The sequence below is a fragment of the Nicotiana tabacum genome, chromosome 12, assembly GCF_000715075.1.
Source record: "Nicotiana tabacum cultivar K326 chromosome 12, ASM71507v2, whole genome shotgun sequence".
Taxonomy (NCBI): Eukaryota; Viridiplantae; Streptophyta; class Magnoliopsida; order Solanales; family Solanaceae; genus Nicotiana; species Nicotiana tabacum.
Genome location: NC_134091.1, coordinates 12,692,141 through 12,711,908, shown reverse-complemented (window position 1 = coordinate 12,711,908; position 19,768 = coordinate 12,692,141). Strand labels below are relative to the sequence as shown.

The following is a 19,768-nucleotide window of genomic DNA, read 5'->3' as shown; positions in this document are numbered from 1 at the left end:
TTACAAATATTAAGTTCGGTATTTAAAATAGTGAAGTAATATTTTATGCCCAAAAGGGAACAAAATTATAAATGTTTCCTGCCCTTTTTCGAGGGAAAGAGTGTCAGGACTCAGGAGTACTAACTACAATCCATGCTATTTCACTTAAATATTGCTTTTCAATTAATCCAATCAAAAGCTCTAATATATTCTACAGTAGTTTACTTTCCTAGTATTATTTACGGTCTCACTTTTAGTTCAAGAAAAAATAAAACAAAAAGTTTTGTATGGGTCGATGATGATTTATTTATTCTCTTCATTTGATATTAGTACCTATTTTGAGACGGCTGACTAATTTTTTTATTCGCGTCAACAATTTATTTATTCAAATGTAAGTATCAACCAAATTCAAAAGAAACAAAGGACATATCTAAAACAGGCAAAATAATACTTACAAACTTATATATATATATCCTTTAAAGTTTAAACCATACTTACCTTTTTCTTCTTCTTTATTCTTTAATTAATAAGCTGCTAAAACAATAATTAACGGTGTCAATAGTTCTGCATTTTTCAAAGTAGAAAGGGGTGGGTGGTGAGTGTGGGTGGGAGTGGGGATAGGAAAACACTTCTTCACATAAATCAAGAACAAGTGAGTCATATTAGAGTGATGACACAACACAACCAATGAAATCACTTGTGTCCCAAAGTAACTATTAATTGCTCTATGTCATCAATGAATAAATTATAGGAAATTCATTGCTTCTTGACACCAATTAACCTAAAAGAATCATTGAAAAATAAAGAAGTTGGTGATTGATTATAAGTGAAAGATTCAATTTTTTAAGTAGGACAGTTGTGTTGAATTGACCATGTATTGTAACTATCCCCCTTTTCAAGCTCACTTCAAAGTTCAAAGTTTGCTTTAATGTTGGTGTCACAAATCATAACATAATCTTTATGCTATTTATGCCTTTCCTATTATCTATTTGTCCCTACATAAATTTATATTCTTCTACAATTGATGTTCGTCCATTATTATTTTATGTACTTTGATGGAAACATAACGGATTCCAAATCATCAAAAAAAATAATATAATTATAGTGAGAGGCAAATCCATTGCAGAAGCTATGAGTTCAAGTAAACTTATAGCTTTCGTTCATATTATGTATTTTTGTTCAAAAATTATAAAATATATATAAATAATAAATTTTAAACTCATTAAATTAGATGAGATATGATAGAATTATAAATTTGAACTTATAAAATTTAAATTCTAAATTCACCTTATTTATAGTTCAGTATTACTAACCTCAAAAGACAAAAGTAGTAAAGAATGAAAAGTTGTGAAACCTTTGCTATGTACAATGTTGTTGATGAATGGAATGAACTCTGAACTTCCAAAGGAATAAGGTCCAAAAAATAAAGGTTCATTGACCAATTGTGCTAACCGAATACTTATATTAGACCTAATCTTCTTCGACTATAGCTTATGCCTTCACCCAATTTGTCCTTTCCACCTTGACCTCGTGAAACCAGAAAGGTAAAATGAAACCAGAAAGGTAAAAAAGACAAGAAAAGATTGGAGCAAAATGAGTAAAAAGATTATTTATAACTCAATGTTTACACCAAATCAGTAAGTAAAATATGTGTTATATATATATATATATATATATATATATATATATTAATGTCATCACTAATCAATAATTAAATAATAATACTTTTTGTTTAATTTATAATTATTCAGATAAGTTATTGGTTTAGTGATAATATCATGTGCGGATAAGTATGTATTTTTTTCAAATGAGCTCCTTGCAAAATACAGAGTAAAGTCAAAGAAAGAGTATGAGTGACTACGATGGATATAATTTGACATGTATGGTTTTAAATTTTTATTTTTATTTTAAAAAAATTTAAAGGGTGAAATGATTGAATTATAGTTTTATGGAGTTCATTAGAAAATTGTATAAATTAATTATTTAAAATGTTAAAAAAAAAATGAGATAGTTAGTTGATAAGATATCGAATCAGTCTAAAGAACAATATTAGCTTACATTGGTTTGAATTGTTAAGATGAAAACAGTTTTTCTCTTCATTTAAAAAAATGTAAAAAGTACAGTGCCATTACTTGAAACCAAATTTAGAAAGAAAGAAAGTAAAAAGGAAAAGATGGGGTCCGGAAGTGAAAGGAGAACCTTTTTGGGGACTTAGTCGGAAATAGGAGGAAAAACGGGGACCATAATGCAAATAAAACTTTCCCGCTTCCCGCCGGCATCAGCCCTAATGCCCGATGAACAAACCAGCCACTGTCACTTCCGAAGCCGAAAACCAAAAAACATTCCCAAAATCTGAAGATGAAAAACAATCAACTGCAATTGTTTTCAGAATCCGGCATTTATCAGTTAACCTCAAATGCCTTCTTTATCGACCCGGTTCGAATTCTCAACCGTTCATACACCCGGTTTAGGGTTTCTCCTTCTACGTACTACTCTCGCTTCTTCGATTCCTCGAACTCAACACAAGTTCCAAAAGCTTCCGAAGATTCTAGAAAACGAAAACGTAAACAGAAGAAGAAGCCTCAATCTCTCAATGAACGCGAACAAATCGCCGATCGTCGTCATCAGGTACCATTAACATTTTTACATTTTCAAAAATCTTAACTTGTATGTATAATATGCAGCTGCTTATTTTCTGTGCATTGAGTGTGAGATTGTGAGCAGTAAATTTTGTTTATTTTTATTTGTGTTGAAGGAGGTGAAGCCGTTATTGTTGAAAGCGCATGAAGCCTTGATTGAAGCTACTGATCTTTTGAAAGTTTTGAGGAATTTGAGGAACGATGGATGTGCTGTGGGGGAATGTAAAGAGTTGTCAGAGGAAAGTAGTGAGCTTTCGTTTATGGAGCTCGGAAGTGTTTGGCAAGCTCCATTGTATGAGATTGTTCTCAATTATTATCAAGATGATAAAACTTTCCACAATGGAGGTTTGCTTTAGTTACAAGAGTTTTTTTTCAATACAAAAGTGCTTAAGGGTGGGCAGATACTGTCAGTTTTCGCCTTGCGATTTTGCAAAAGAGGCTGTTTCCGCCCCTTGATCCCCTGACCTACTGGTCATCAATGGAGCATCTCTATTGTTGCACCAAGGCGCCCTTTATGCAATTCGATATAAAATTTTTGTAATTTGTTAGCATATTTCTTGCGGTCCTAGCATGCTTATGTGTTCTAGTTGTCTTGCGTGGTTTCCAGGTTCAGTTCTTGCTCAGAGCATTGAGCAAAGTGTGACCCCTGTATTTAATAATCTAGTCGCTAATGAGGGAAGCTGTGATATAGAAGCGGAGCTTTTCAATCACAAGTATATTATTCCCATAAGGAGTTGTTTCTATATGGTATGATACACCGCGGATGCTTCTTTAGTTGTTTCTGAGAAAGCCTCTTTCTTTTCTCTCATGAAAATTTCTAATCCAGAATCATTTGGGTTTACTTTGGCTTTCAATACTTTTTCTTCTGGTTTTTGTTTCTTTGAATCTGAGTTATCTGCATTGTTTACAAATCTGACTTTTTGGCTTTATTGTTCTTGTTGCCTTGAAGTCTGATTTGCGGCAGATTGAGAACTTAATCCCAGGTAATGAACCAAGATCCTTTCTTCTTGTGTTTGAGGGTGGACGTACTGTCCAGAGCTAATGCTTATTAAATTCCATTTGTATGGACCTACAATGTATTGGGAAGTACCCAGCTTAAAGGCAGATTTCCTCATTTCTTGCCATATATATTACTCCATACTAGTTTTCATGGTTATTGCATAAATTAGAATTCTGGAGCTGCTGCTTAAACTCCGAGTGTTGTTTTCTTCTTTCAGCTGATTCTGATTGTGGCTTCAATCTCATAGTTATAGATCCCCCTTGGGAAAATGGCAGCGCTCACCAGAAACTGAGGTGTTTGTTAATCCTTCCCGAGATTTGTCTCTCTTGCTTCTAGATTATTTGCTAGCCTTGGCTTGCATTTATTTTTCGAGGTTTCCACTCTCTGCAAAGTTTTTTCGCGAAGAATGTCAGTTGTAGAAACAAGGCATATCCTGTACACCCTACAGGGAAAATTCTCTTCAAATTTTGGGGTGGGGTAGACATAGGATGGTAGTTGAACAAAACCGATATTATAAGTGTGAATTCCTATAAGTGATTAGAATGGGTCAATTTAAATCTGCTTTGTATATTAGAAGCTCAAACTATTAGGCGTAAAGGTCTGTGTTGTAGATTGCTTCGATTCAATATGCAATTCCATGTGGTTGCAGGTACCCAACTTTGCCTAACCGATACTACTTATCTCTCCCCGTCAAGCAACTTTGTCATACCTCTGGATCTCTTGTTGCATTGTGGGTTACCAACAGGGAAAAGTTGCGAGGTTTTGTGGAGAATGATTTGTTTCCGAAATGGGGAGTAAAATATGCAGCTAACTTTTACTGGTTGAAGGTATCATTTCTTACACAGCTGTTATGTAGACCCTTAAGATGTCTTCTACCCCCAGAGAGAGAGGAGCCTGAACAGTGTATATTGACTGAATATATGTGTTAAGGTATCTAAGTTGATATATGTTACAGGTTAAAGCAAATGGGATGATGACCGGTGAATTGGACCTCTTTCATCATCGGCCATATGAATGCCTTCTCCTAGGATACTGTGAGGGAAAGGTTAGCTTTTCCTATGCCTTAGAGGTGCCGTTGTTAAAGCAACTCTTTTCTTCACTTCCCTGTGTTTTTGTAGGAGACTGATTCTGACAATATAACAAGACTGAATCCTATACCAGATAATCGAGTATTCGTCAGTGTTCCTGGTGATTATTCAAGGAAACCCCCCATTGGAGGTAACCTTTTCGGGTTCCCATTTGAATTTTTCTTTTTCCTTTTGAATAATGTAGTTTCTCTTTGTGCCTTTCTTTCCTTCATGTTATTGATATTTTCTCTCATTTACTGCTGGATTTGCTGTCTGATAGCTTCTGATAATTTTCCTCCTACCATTGCCCACATGAATTAGAGCTGCTTCTGGATTATGTGCCGGGGTCTAGGCCTGCTCATTGCATTGAACTATTTGCTAGAGAAATGATAGCTGGCTGGACTTCTTGGGGGAATGAACCTCTTCATTTTCAGGATTCAAGATATTTTGTTACTAAGGAAACAGAAAAATAATGCTTCTGGATTGAAACACCTCTTATTCGGAAGTTTTAGTCCAGTGATATGGTATCCTGAAGGTATCCCTCTGTATGTGGTTTTATCCTTCCGGTGTAGCTTCCTGTAGAATTTTTAAGACGCGTCAAAATTTTGCTTTTATTACCTGATCACTTTTCCCCTGAGCAATACTTGTTCGATGATGCTTCTTCGTGTATTATTTGCTTATATAGGATTCATGAACTGTGCAACAGATCGATGCATTCGGACAGTTTTATGATTGGTGATTGCTTAAAAGTAGAGATTTATAGACTTCAGGAAGTACCAGGTGGCTTGAGTTCGTACATCATTGGTATTATTTAAGTTCAGCCTACCAATTACTTGCTTCTTTTTCTCTTTTAATTTGACTGGGAAGGCTTTTGATATTTTTTCCTTCTGTTTTTAAGTTTAGCCTCCTTCCTAGCTGCCTTATACCTCTCCATGCACACTCGCCTCTCCTCCTCACCTATGCTTCCCACTAACTTCAGGTACGTCGCCTTCTTTGCTTCCACTTTACCTTGGACCACTTCATTCCACCACCGGTCTCCTTTGTGCCCACCAGAGAGAGGAAGGCTCGGGATTTGGACCAAGTGAGATACATCAAGGACGAAGATGGTAGAGTATTGATGGAAGATGCCCAAATTAAGAGGAGATGACAGACTTTCTTTCATAAACTTCTTAATGAAGAAGGGGATCGGGATATTGTGCTAGGCGAATTGGAGCATTCCGAGAGTCACCTAGACTTTGGGTACTGCAGGCGAATCGAGGTTGAGGAGGTCGTGGGAGCTATGCGTAAGATGAGCAGGGGCAGAGCGACCGGGCCAGACGAGATTCCGGTGGAATTTTGGAAGTGTGTGGAGAGAGCAGATTTGGAGTGGTTGACTAGGTTGTTTAATATTATTTTTAAGGGGAAAAGGATGCCAGATGAGTGGAGGCGGAGTACGGTGGTTCCATTGTATAAGAACAAAGATGATATCCAGAGTTGTAACAATTATAGGGGTATCAAATTACTGAGTCATACCATGAAAGTGTGGGAGAGGGTGGTTGAAGCGAGGGTGAGGATGACAGTGTCTGTATCCGACAACCAGTTCGGGTTCATGCCGGGTCGTTCGACTACAGAAGCTATACACCTTGTTAGAAGGTTGGTGGAACTATACAGAGAGAGGAAGAAGGATCTGCACATGGTGTTTATTGACCTAGAGAAAGCGTATGACAAGGTTCCTAGAGAAATTCTCTGGAGATGCCTGGAGGCAAAAGGTGTGTCGGTTCCCTACATTATGGCGATTAAGGACATGTATGATGGGGCTAAGACTCGGGTTAGGACAGTAGGAGGCGACTCTGAGCATTTTCCGGTTGTAATGGGGTTACACCAAGGTTCTGCGCTCAGTCCGTTCTTATTCTCCCTGGTGATGGACGCGTTAACACACCAAATTCAAAGGGATGTTCCATGGTGCATGCTATTCGCCGATGACATAGTTCTGATTGATGAGTCGCGAGCCGGTGTTAACGAGAGGCTGGAGGTTTGGAGACAGGCTCTTGAGTCTAAGGGTTTCAAGCTGAGCAGGACGAAGATGCAATACCTGGAGTGTAAGTTCAGCGCTGAGCCAGGGGAAGTGGGCGTGGATGTGAGGCTTGATTCGCAGGTCATCCCGAGTAGAGGCAGCTTCAAGTACCTTGGTTCGGTTATCCAGGGGGGGAGGGGAGATCGACGAGGATGTCACACACCGTATTGGGGTAAGATGGATGAAGTGGAGGTTAGCATCTAGAGTCCTGTGTGACAAGAGAGTGCCACCGATACTCAAAGGTAAGTTTTATAAAGCGGTGGTTAGAAAGACCATGATGTATGGGTATGAGTGTTGGCCCGTTAAAAACTCACATATCCAGAAGATGAAAGTAGCAGAAATGAGGATGTTGCGGTGGATGTGCGGGCACACTAGGATGGATAAGATTAGGAATGATGATATTCGGGAGAAGGTGCATGTGGCTCCTATTGATGACAAGTTGCGGGAAGCGAGGCTTAGATGGTTCGGACATGTTCAGAGGAGAAGCCCAGATGCTCCAGTACGGAGGTGTGAGCAGCTGGTTGTGGAGGGCACGAGAAGAGGTAGAGGGCGGCCTAAGAAGTATTGGGGAGAGGTGATCAGGCAGGATATGGCGAGGCTTCAGATTTCCGAGGACATGACACTTGATAGGAAGATGTGGAGGTCGAGTATTATGGTTGTAGGCTAGGAGGCAGTTGAGTCGTGCCTTACTTCGTACCATTGTGGGACTAGCCATGTAGGTTTTTGGGCTAAGATAGCTAGTGGCAATGTTGTGGCTTACTATTTCGCTTTTCAGTGCATGCCCTATTTACTAGCTATCGCTTTTGCTTTGCATCTTTCTTCTAGATTTCATGGTGTTCCTATTTTTCATATGATTGTTGTGGTGATACTAATATTTACTAATATTGTCTCCCTTTGCTTTGCATCTTTCTTCTGAATTTCATGGTGTTCCTATTTATCATATGATTGTTGTTGTGATACTAATATTGCCCCCTTTTTGTCCTTTTGTCTTCTTTTTTTTTTTTTTTTTGAGCCGAGGGTCTTTCGGAAACAGCCTCTCTACTCCTTCGGGGTAGGGGTAAGGTCTGCGTACACACTACCCTCCCCAGACCCCATTAGTGGGATTTTACTGGGTTGTTGTTGTTGTTGTTTTTACAGTTGGGGGTGCTTTGTTGTTTTCTGAATTTAGTTTGGCAGTTTACTTATGAGTAAAAAAATAAGTAGAAGATAACTTTCATCTGCTCGTCTAATGTTTCATAATCTTGTTCGAGATTAATTTCGCTTGAAACTTTCTCCTCCAGAAGCAGGTTACTCTGAGTATAACTGTTTGGTACCCCAAAATGCAGAGATCTCATTGCGACAGCCAATGACAAAACAATGGGAATGATGGATAGCTTGCATTATATGCTCAAAACCGATGGTTGTTTGCTATAAAAGTTCAACTCGTGTTCTCCATTGAGTACATATATTCAAGTCAAACTTCTCTGAGTTCTTGAATACTCCTTGATAGCCAAGAAGAGGAAAAATCTCTATGTATTCATTTTCTACTGGAAAAGTAAGTTTTCAAGATTGAAGGTTATTCATAGTTGAGCCTTTGTAATAGTAGCCAGAGTTGCTCAGTTCCAGTGTCCTTGTTAGGCTCTGTAATTTTCGATGAATCAACCGTCTTCAGACAAGTGGTCGATATTTAGCGGAATGTAGCGAATTTATTTCTCCCCTTCATTCTAGTGGCCTTCAGTTTTGCTAAGTGGAAAAGATTTGTAAGATATATATGATCATTTTTTTCATCAATTTCTGTTTTTCTTTCCTCCTCGGCGCTCCAATATAAGGCAGGTATTTACACCAAGATTATGGATTTAAGGAAAATCTTTATGGCTTGTCTCCGGTGGGATTTGAACCTTTAAATGGCTTACAAGTTGACTGTCGTGCATGTCAATTCCACGGAGTTGGTGCAATGTTTGTTTACATGCAAAATTAAGTAGAATGAAAATTTCAAGGTAACTAAGGTGTTTGCGCAGATAAATTTGTATGCAAGCCTGAAGAAGAGATTCACATTCAAAGTAGAAGCTGGTATTTTCACAAGTATGCATTTCTGGATATACAATTTGAGTAGTTGTGAGATAAATATGGTACTGAATATATGTACTAGTTTCAAATGCCTACTGTAGCAAGAGCATAATCTAATAGTAATACGGAAAACCAAAACTGTGGAGATTCATATAATTCGTGTATATCGGCTGAAGCCGATTTTTGTATTTCTCAACCAAGTGCATTAGACGTACTACTTAGCACTGAACTATGTAATATTTGTACAGAATATATTATATTTGGAGGAAAGGGTAAGCAACAAGGTCGTTGTAGTATAGTGGTAAGTATTCCCGCCTGTCACGCGGGTGACCCGGGTTCGATCCCCGGCAACGGCGATATTTTGTTCTTTTTATATTTTATATTCTCTTTGTGCTTAGCTTGTCCGACAGTTGATCCCGTAACTTATTTATTTCTTTTCCGCAATGTCATTTACTTCAAGACTAATTAGGGTATTCAAGTGCCAGCTTGACAATCCTCTTAGGATTATGTTTATCTAACATTGGATTATCTAAGTTTAACATGTGCTTAACTCCTTAAAAATTCGGTTTTGTATCTAAAGTCATGTCTTTGTTTTATTAAGTGATTCATATCTTCATATCAACCATTTACTTCTTTGTACATGCAGATACAGTCAAGGAGCACGAACCGTTGTTTCACTTTCTGAGGAAACCAAATTGAAAAAACGTGGCTCAAAGCACCCCATGTGGTTCGTCAGAGGACTCTTTTAATAAAAATCTTGTTATTCTTGTTTTAAAGATCAGAAGAAGTACCGAATCACTCCAAAACTTTGACATAAACAAGAAAATCGTAGCATTCCACTAATGTATTGGTAAAACCTTATCAACACTATGTGTTTGGTCAAACCAAAATCGTAACATTCCCCAATAGAATTTTAGCTAATTCTAATTCAATGAAAACAAACAACCGTGATTTGTTATGGTTGTATCCACTAATGTAATGGTTAAACTTTCATAAATACAAAATGTAAATGTTTTCCACACACACATTTATGGTTATATTACTTGAATTCTTACCTTTCTTTTTAACAACTAATGCGAATATGTATTTAACCGTAATGAATTTCCACAAATTTGTACTTACCAACAGAAAAAAATAAAAAAAATGGTGTCAAAATGAACCATTCCAGCCTCTAAGGACAGAAATTAGTTCAATAATAAATCACCTTGACTTTCACATGTAGATTCAAGATTCAAACCACAGGGTGAAAAACTGAAAATGAAGAAGCTACAGTTAATTAACGGAAACGCTTGATTCGCGCATTACACCGTATAACTCGAAGAAAAATATAAGTAAAATTTAATTTCCTAATTTTCACGATAAGCAATGTAATCCGCCAAAGCAATCAAGGGAGCAGCTTTGTGTGGATCAAATTCCACCAGCTGTTGTTTAGCATCTCGGTTGAGCTCCGCCGCAAATTCCTTAGCCTTTTCCAATCCCAGCAGTTTTGGATACGTCGTTTTATCTACTGCCAAATCTTTTCCGGCGGTTTTTCCGAGCACCTCCGACGACTTTGTAACATCGAGTATATCATCTACTACTTGAAACAATAATCCAATACATCTCGCGAATATCCTCAATTTCTCCACTTCTTCATCTGTTCCGCCGCCGAGGATTGCTCCGAGAACTACGGAAGCTTCTAGAAGCGCCGCCGTTTTGTGTATGTGAATGAATTCGAGTGTGTCGAGTCCAACATTAGGGTTACCAGTACAAGCTATATCCGCTACTTGTCCAGCTACTAACCCTTCAGTTCCGATGGATTTCGCCAGTTCGCCGATGGCGGCGAGGATCCTCGACGGTGAAACTCCGGCGGTAGCGGTGGCGATGTACTCGAAGGCGAAAGCGAGGAGCGAGTCTCCGGCGAGGACCGCCACGTCCTCGCCGTAGACTTTGTGGTTCGTCGGCTTTCCACGGCGGAGATCGTCGTTATCCATACAAGGTAAATCGTCGTGAATGAGGGACATAGTGTGGATCATCTCGACGGCGCAAGCAGCCGGCATGGCGTTGGATTGGTCGCCGCCGACGAGCTCGCAGGCGGCGAGGCAGAGCATCGGTCGGACTCTTTTGCCGCCGGCGAGAAGTGAATAGCGCATTGCTTCGTGGATCACAGGTGGGTCTTTTACTATAACAGCCTCATCTAAAGCTTTATTTACAGAAATAGCCTTTTCAGCTACGTAAGTTTTGAAATTGAATTGCTCCTTTTGTGTTTCAACTTCCTTAACTTTCTCATCTTCTTTGGTAGCAATAGCTGACACACTTAGAGCAGAAAATGGTCTTTTCTGTTTCAAAAAACTTGGGTTTTTCACAGGAATTTTCATGAATCCAGTGAAGGTTTTATTGGGTATGGTTTGATTGAAAACTGAACAGACTTGAGCAGCCCATGAATCGACAAGATTCATAGATTTCATTTTTGCAGAAAATAAGCTTAAAATAATAGTGAAAGATGTATAAAAGAAGCTGAAATGGAGTAGCGCAAATGGACCGTTAAATGGAGTGGCGAAGTTGGACTGTAATGGGGTTGTTTTCTAATGGAAATGGGAATGAGAGGACGGCCCATTTGGACATACGTAGTTGGCCGAAGACTTCACGTGAAGTACTATTCAAAATGAGCTTAAGGTTTATGCAAAAGAATTTTTCTCATGCAACTTAAAAAGGTAATTATTGGTAATTATATTACTAAATGTATTTTTATTTGTTAGTACTCGATATAGTATGACTTCACTTAGTTTCAATATAAATGATATAGTTTGACTTGACACAAAATTTAAGAACGAAAAAAAAAAGAATACTTTTGAAACACGTGGTCCTAAAAGCTTAAGGGGTAAAAGCTTAGTGGGTCATGCATTTGTGTGGCTCTAAAAACTTATCATTAAGTAAAATGAGTAAAATGAAAAATTTAAAGTTAAAATTATTTTTAAATATAAAAATATGTCATTCTTTTTTGAACAAACTAATAAGGAAAGTATGTCATTTAAATTGAAACGGCGGGAGTAAGTAATTTGCTATGACATATTAAATTGTATTGATAGTGTACGAAAATTTCATAGTATATAATTTAAACTCATTTATTAGAATTTGTAAGTTTGGTCATTTGTACTTGAAATACAAGTGAAATATTAAAATAACACATTTAAAGAGAATTTAAATGAAACAATGACTTTTACTCATAATATTTTAAGTTTTCGTGCTAGTGTAATCCATGTACAAATACAACTTCAATTTTTGAATGTCTTCTTCGATTAACTCCAAATATTCTTTTCTTCCGGCTTTAACCAAATATTTTCCATCTTCATATTAATTGTATTTCAATGTAAACCTTAGTGTTTGCAATAGGTGGTTTGACTATCAGAATTTGCGAATATTGAACTTTAAATAACTTATTTAAGCAATATTTCAAATGTAAAAATAAGTTTTATTTACGAATCTTCAAATATTTTTTTCAACTTTAAAATCTTGCCCATAGGCCTATTATGTATTTTTATGAGTAAATTTTAGGCAAAAATGGAAAATTAAGCGACTTAGAAAGTAACACGGAAAGCAACCAATCAGGATTGTGACGAAGTGATAAGTAATTTTTATCCTTAATTAGAGATTTTTAAGTATAAAATCACTTTTATTAGAGAACATTACCCTAAATATGAGATTTTTCCATACGAATTTGAATTTAATAAAATCTCAATACGAATACCTACCACCAGAACACGGTATGGGAAACAAAACAAAAAACATGTGAAAAGCAGACAGAAAAAGGAGATGATGGGTATTGGAAACCCCGATCCAAAAGATACGGTTATTTGGACCAGAGACGGTACATTTAAGAATTACAAAGAGACAGGAGAAGGGTTTTAAGTAATTCAGCGGTGACATGAGACCAATCATAGGGGGAGTAAGTAGAGAAGAAAGCACATTTAGTATGAGTTCATGTATGAGTATGTGTTTTACTTTTCCTTCTTTTTTTTTGGGCAGAATAGACGAACTATGATTTATTTATTTTGTATTGATCAAAAAATTAAGATGCCCAAGAATACTTGAAATCTATTTAGTTTCTGTTGTAGGCCTTGGAAGTAATATAAGTTTATGGAATCAACTTTAATATGAGTTTATGGAATCAACTTTAATGTAACATATATAATTTAAGTTATATGTAATGATCGTTTACAACCTCTCTACCTTTAAGGTGGGGTAAGGTTTGCGTAGACACTACTCTCATCAGACCTCACTTGTGGGATTATACTGAATTTTTTGCTGCTGTTATTGTAATGATCTTTTAGAAATTGTAGGTATAATTTAAAACGATTGTAGCTGATTAATTCATATATATAATAAAATGATTTATATTTTTAGTGGTGTTTAAATTGTCTAACAATGTAAAAAGTCAATATGCATATTGTCTCATTTTCGTATTTTTTTCCAAAAATTATACTTTGGCAGCTGAAAGATTATTCTTATAATTTAGTTAATTAGACGTCATTTCTTTCATTTTCTGGTTTCTTCGGATCATAACTTATGTTGACTAAGAGAACTACACTTTTGGGAACTATTATGATTCACGTATAATTGTTTCTGCCTTTCTGGTGTATGTCGTGTATATCTAAACATTTTATAATTCATGGATATAAATACCTTTAGAGTGCAGGTTGCTATATGAGCAAATAGACATAAGCAGATCCATGATTTAAATTTTATGGGTTTACCTTATAAGATTTTTAGCGTTGAACTCAGTATATTTTAAAGCTATGGGTTCAAATCTACTATTTGTTGCAATTTTAGTAGATTTTACATATAAATTTTTGCTTCACATCGAAAGTTATGAGTTCGATTGAATCCGTCAGGTATATACTACATGATCTCGAAATGATTTTTCAAGATACATGACGACGCAATTCGGTAATGAGTGACAAAATCTGGTCGAACAAGAACCACGAGTCAATGACCATGAGACAAAATCAAATTACATATTGTTGACATGAGAATTAGACCCATTCTGATTAAATCTGCTCGCCAAAAGATTCGCAATAGAAGTGTCCAGCAAAGTCCTTCTAATTTCTATTGCTTTATTATTATTATTAAGAAACTGCCAAAAGGAAAATAAGATGGCGAGTATTGAACACATACATATCGTCCGAAAGAATTTTAGATACCACTACCGTAATTTGTGATTCTTATTGCTCTTACCAGGAAAAATCGCGTGCCCTTTAAAGATAATTGTTTAATTTTTGGTTCCTCAACTCTGATGAACCATCAGTCAATATTGACATTGAGGTTGCCACCAAAACTTATAAAATAAACCAGTAAGATTTTATTGCATAAAAGGTGAATTTAATTCCGGTTGTCCTATTCCCATTGGATAAACCTACCAAGTAAAATAGTACTATATAGTTTCTTTTTTTTAAACCCCTCCGTTAGGAGGATCTACGGTGTTTCTACACTTCCCTTCCAGCATGACTCAAACCCAAGATCTAATGATCGTGGGTGGAGATATTTTTACCAACTGAGCAAGGCTGGGGGAACTATATAAGCTGGTATAAAACTAAAGACGGTATATGCATAAATTACTACTGAGGAAATGTACTATGTGAAAGTACAAAAGGGGGTGAATTGTAATTTTTTTATTTTTTATAATGTAGCTGACTAATTTTTTTTCTAACTAGTCGACTGGATTCTTGATGCGAGAGATATAAACAAAATACAGAAAAATAAATAACAGAAAATAAATAACACCCGATGTTTTATACTAGTTCAGATTCCATGTGAATTCTACGTCCAGTCCTCTTGGATTGCAAGAGAATTCTCTTACAAGTATTTAAAATCTTTGATACAAAGTATGTTGGTGTTGTTATATACCAACAACTCTGTCACGATAATAGTACTTTTCTTGCTTTTGAGTTTTGACACGGTGCCTATTCTTTGCATTTCCTTCAACTCAATTTCTATCACAAAACAAATCTTCAGCAAAAATATCAAAAAACAAATCTCCTCCCACCCCCACCACAACCAAACAACTACTATGCCTACAAAAAGAATTAAACTTTGATAGAAACGCAAATCAAAAAACTCAAAAATTAAAGACAAAGATTTCAACAAAAAATTGACAAAACATAGTAAATCATGTATAGAACGAAAATGGCACAAATTGATTCCTTGATCCTTGCTTTTAGATCTTCAGTGGAATCTTGATTTCTTCTTTATTGGAAGTCTTCTTTCTTTGAAGTTGTTTTCCTTCAAATAGAAGTAAGTTATTTACCATCATTAAAACATCTATGTAACGCTGTTGTAGTTCTACAGTTCTTTCAAAATACACATTCATTTGAATATGACTTTCATTTGATGCATTGCATTCTTAGCTGATTTGTTTTTTTTGTTGTTGTTGAGAAACTTGGTATTGATTAATAGCTTATTTGGCCAAGTTTTCCCAAAACTAAAAGTATTTTTTTTCTCCAAAAAGGTATGTCTTCACTCATTTTTAGGTGCTTGACCAAACTTTTTTTTTTGGGGGTGCTTTCGGCTAGAAGCAGAAATAATTTTTAAGATGTAGAAAAAATAGCCTCTCCCCAGAAGCAGAAGCAGTTTTGACTTTTTATCTTACCAAAAGTACCCTCGCAAAATATTATATATACCAAATTAACCTTAATTTAAAATTTTAAACTATTAAGTAATATACAATGACTTTTGGGATGAGTTTTCATATTTATTGAATGATTTTTTTATATATTTAAATTATCTTGAAAGACTAAAGTATTTTTTAATTTTATTTTTATATTGTACTTAAATTAAATAAAAAAACTTAATTATTATATTTAATAATAAATATTTGTGATCAATTATCTACTTATATAATATTAACTATTAAGCAAATATCTTCATGTACTTATTTAAAATTTGACACTTAAAAATACTTTTTGAAAAGTTTGGCCAAACACAAATTATTGTTCAAAAGTGCTTTTTAAATTGATTAGCCAAACACAAACTGTTTTTCTCCAAAAATATTTTTTTGCAAAACACTTCTCAAAATAAGCTGATTTTACAGATTTGCCAAAGACGAACATTGGAATTTATTAGTTGAGAGTTGAGACATTTGAAAATTGGAATCTCATGTCTTGAGAGACATTAGGTCTGATCTAAGCAGGCCATCCCTCTCGGGTCAGTTCATAAGTCATAGCTAGTCCATTACACACCCAACTACTGGGCCTCATGAAACGCAATTTAGTTTTGCAAAACCTTAGCCATTAATCACATAATCAAAACTAATCAAGCGTATATAAAAATTAAAAAATCTAGATAAATAAGTATTATTTTTTTTCAAGAATCACACGCAAAGATCTCCTTCCATATTTTTAAGCGTGATCATCAACATTAGACGCAAGACGGAAAGAAAATTTCATGGATGAGATAGCAAAGATGAAACACAAACAAAAACATTATTCAAGATCCTAAAATTCTAAGCAAAAGGAGACCTTTTTCAATGGTTATAATTCATTGAAAACGTATAGATGCGTCAATATACAAAATTTGAGGAAGATTGGAGGTAATTTGGACTAGTTTTGAGTCAAAATTCGTAGTTGAAATCGAGTTTACAAATTTATCTACGGCATATGAATCAAACATGTACCTCACATACATATATACATGGATATACATGAGATACACAAGAGATACATATATGATACATAAAAGATACATATATGATACATAAGTGATACACAAAAGATACACGGAGATACGCAGTGAGATACACATATCATCTTCTTCCATGTTCTTCTTGTGTACTTCAAATTTCGTTCAAATTTCAATTCGAACCACCTAAAATCTCCATCAAATCATCCAAAAATAGAGTTTCACACTCATTAAGATGTACCCAATATATTTCAACAATACCCACTCGAAATAAATTCTGATTTCGAAATTCAAAATTTTGAATTCAAGCTTAAACAAGCTTCAATGGATGCCCATGGCATTTTCAGTTTAATCTTTCGCCCCAATCAACAAACTAATATTTAATAGTGATTTGTAAATCGAATTATGATGCTCTGAAAGTCACTTTAGCTTATTGTATGCTTTAAAAGCTTACATTAATTGAAAATTGTTTGAATTAAATGACATTTGTGTCCTTTCTGGTAAATAATTTATTTTTGGGCTAGTTTTGGTTGAAATTGTTTATGAAGTGATAGTTTGAATAGTTCTCCTTTTTTTTTTTCTTCTCAAGTAACCAATTTTATCCAAAATTGATAAAAGAATTCAGCCGAAACTCTATATTGCTTTTGGGTTAAACCTTTTAAAAGTCTCTGGTTGTCCATTCTTTTCCCTTTGTAAATTTGCGTTATTCTTTGAACTATAGAAGAATGAAAAGATATATAAAAAGAAAATAGTGCACACAATATTGACAAAAATGGTAGAACCCAACCAGTATATGATTTTGCATATTTTATCATTTTCCTTCATGAGAACAACGTATATAAGTTATAAAGAAAATGAAAAAGGGTCCTTGAGAATGAGATACTTATTCACGTACTCACACCACACCGGTGTTGTACTAATCCTTAGTTTATGACTTAATCATGACAATTAATATGATTTGGTGTAATCGAACAGTCCACCACTGTATTCTTCTCGTTTTGGTTCCAATCGATAATTGGAGCTTAGGTTATAAAGTTAGACTTTTACTAAAAGTAGTACTCACGTCAAGAAATATTGTCATTTGCGATGACACATTCAAACTGGAGATCACATACAACCTATAGAAAATGGATATAGTGAAGTAAATAACTTATATACTTGCTTTGAGTCTTTCTTTGACGTCATGGCTCTAGATTAAGTTATAGATTTTCTACATATTTACCTTCTTATTTTTGGTATTATCAGTTTTAACCCTACGAGAAGCTATTTATATTCGGTAGCCAAAAAAATATATAATTTTTATATTTAACATGCAAAATGTATATGTATATAAAAAAAATATATTTTTCGGCTATTATTTTGAGAGCGGCTATACAATGTCATTTTCCTTTCCTATTGGTTAATGATTGAGCCATTTGAATTATTATAAACATGCAATTGACTCAATAATTATATTATAAGAATAATTCATATTTAGCTTGAAACTCAACTACCATTCTCCTTTTATTACTCCATTTTCCCCCAAAGAATTTGTATATATATCAACTAAATTCTTAAGGGGTAAGATGTGCTAACCTCCAGAATTTAGGGAGTTAATTGCAAATTTGCAATTCACATACTGTTTGATGCAGTGTATGTATACAGTGGGGAAACCAATGCGACCTGCCTATGTTGTGTTGTTTTTGTTGATGCAATGAGATTCGATTAATACATAACTGACCCTCTGAAACAAACCTTGAAAATTAGCAACAAAACAAAAGATAAAAACAAATTAGGGAAACCGAAAAGGGTTAAATTTACTCCTCTACTGTCGGAAATAAACTACATATATCCTCCGTTTCACTTGATATATTCAAGTTACCCAGCCGTTATTTAATATTTAAAAATTAGAAATTACACGTGCCATCCTCTAGTTACACCAAGGAATACTCGCCGTACTTCTTATTACATCTAACCGATCCATTAGAATCGAATTCTCTCTTAAATAAACGTTTGATTATTTTTTAACAATTATTTTAAAAAATAACATCATTTATTATTCATTTCATAAAGAGTACTTTTTTTCATTATTAGCGTATTATAAAAATCAAGCTCAACATTTAATAAGTTAACTGACTCACTAATCACATGAAGTATTTTTTTTGTCTATCTCCATTCTCCCTTTCCAACATTTATTTTTTTCACTCCATTTTTGAAAATCTGATGCATATGTAAATGCCACCTAAATTCAAGATGTATTGATTTATATGTCTTTTATACTTTGTATAACAAGTATCACTTTAATTCAAAATGTATTTTTATGTATATAATTTTTGTATATTTATTTGTGAAGTGCCATCTTATTTTAAGATGTATTTTTAATATATATTTCAAATATATTTTATATGTCAAGTGCCATTTTAATTCAGGATATATTTTTTATGTATATTTTTTTGTATATTTATATGCCATCTTAATTAAATGTAAGATATATATTTTTATGTATATTTCACATGTCTAAGTGTCATCTTAATTGAAAATATATTTTTATGTATATTTTTTGTGTATTTTATATATATTTTATATATATATATATATATATTTTGTATATATTAACATATATTATTATCGAAGTAAGATCTTTATGTTAAGAAAGGAAGAAAGAAGGAAGAGAAAAACTTAAGAAAGATAATTAAAAAGAAAACGAATGGAACAAATTTAGAAAATATATTGGATTCGGCATAAAACAAAATTAAGAAGATGAAGAAAAAGAAGAAAAGCTAATACATAAAGAGAAAAAGGCATGATTTTTGTATAAAGAATTATTGACTTTCCATTCAAATTGCTTATGTTTACGGATTAATAATTAATATTCCTATTTTAATGGAGCTGCGTGCTACAGATATAAATATTTTCCTGCCACGACTGTAATATTGGGTTTCATGCTTAAAAAAATATTATATTTCTTTTAAATCGTGACAGTTATGCAAAGTTCCCTAAAAAAATTGTACTTGTCGAAGTGAAACTTGATCTTTTATTCATTAGTACATGACTTAGTGCCATTTGTATATTCCCGTATTCCTTGACTTCTGTTATTACTTGTTGTTGTTTCCGTTTTGGTTTTTTTGATTGTAGTACCTAATGTTAGTTTTGTATTTTCGCTTTGGCTTTCTAATTGGTGTGCTTGTTGTTGCCCTTCCTTTTTACCTTTTCCTAAGCCGATGGTCTACCGAAAACAACCTCTTTGCCTTCTTGAAGGTAGGAGTCAGGTTTGCGTAAATACTACCATCCCCAGATCTTACTTGTAGAATTACACTGAGTTTGTTGTTATTGTTATACTGTCGCACTAAAA

At 34.5% G+C, this 19,768-nt stretch overlaps 2 protein-coding genes and 1 non-coding gene across 17 annotated transcripts; 2 read left to right on the top strand and 1 right to left on the bottom strand.

Annotated features, from left to right (window-relative positions):
* The first annotated feature begins 2,205 nt into the window (after positions 1-2,205).
* Positions 2,206-8,508, top strand: LOC107774227 (methyltransferase-like protein 2). Of its 15 annotated transcripts, none has more exons than XR_012697207.1 (11): positions 2,207-2,607; positions 2,735-2,963; positions 3,226-3,365; positions 3,568-3,601; positions 3,836-3,911; positions 4,268-4,445; positions 4,574-4,687; positions 4,780-4,836; positions 5,007-5,220; positions 5,371-5,489; positions 8,064-8,508. XR_012697207.1 is itself a non-coding variant. In XM_075226164.1 (9 exons), exons 1-9 carry the CDS (start codon positions 2,338-2,340, stop codon positions 8,085-8,087), a joined length of 1,167 nt encoding a protein of 388 aa, XP_075082265.1. In that variant the 5' UTR covers positions 2,206-2,337; the 3' UTR covers positions 8,088-8,508. The 15 variants fall into 15 exon arrangements, 7 of the variants coding, with proteins under 7 accessions (XP_075082265.1, XP_016449204.1, XP_016449205.1 ...); XR_012697208.1 differs by having other exon boundaries at positions 2,208-2,607; positions 4,574-4,663; XR_012697205.1 differs by having other exon boundaries at positions 2,209-2,607; positions 4,574-4,663; positions 4,737-4,836; positions 5,392-5,465.
* Positions 8,509-9,068: 560 nt separating this feature from the next.
* Positions 9,069-9,140, top strand: TRNAD-GUC (transfer RNA aspartic acid (anticodon GUC)). Its single transcript has one exon. It is a non-coding gene; the product is annotated as a tRNA-Asp (tRNA).
* A 989-nt stretch (positions 9,141-10,129) lies between these two features.
* On the bottom strand, positions 10,130-11,231 carry LOC107774226 (geranylgeranyl pyrophosphate synthase, chloroplastic-like). Its single transcript, NM_001325177.1, is given in 1 exon segment — positions 10,130-11,231. A coding segment is annotated over 1 exon segment (1,101 nt). The 3' UTR covers position 10,130.
* Positions 11,232-19,768: the final 8,537 nt, after the last annotated feature.

What these genes read in the sequence shown, in the direction of transcription:
- LOC107774227 (XM_075226163.1), top strand. Translation starts at nt 2,338, where the DNA reads ATGAAAAACAATCAACTGCAATTGTTTTCAGAATCCGGCATTTATCAG. An exon ending in TAAAACTTTCCACAATGGAG is followed by an intron (nt 2,964 to 3,225) that starts GTTTGCTTTAGT and finishes CGTGGTTTCCAG; the next exon opens with GTTCAGTTCTTGCTCAGAGC. An exon ending in TAGGATACTGTGAGGGAAAG is followed by an intron (nt 4,664 to 4,736) that starts GTTAGCTTTTCC and finishes GTGTTTTTGTAG; the next exon opens with GAGACTGATTCTGACAATAT.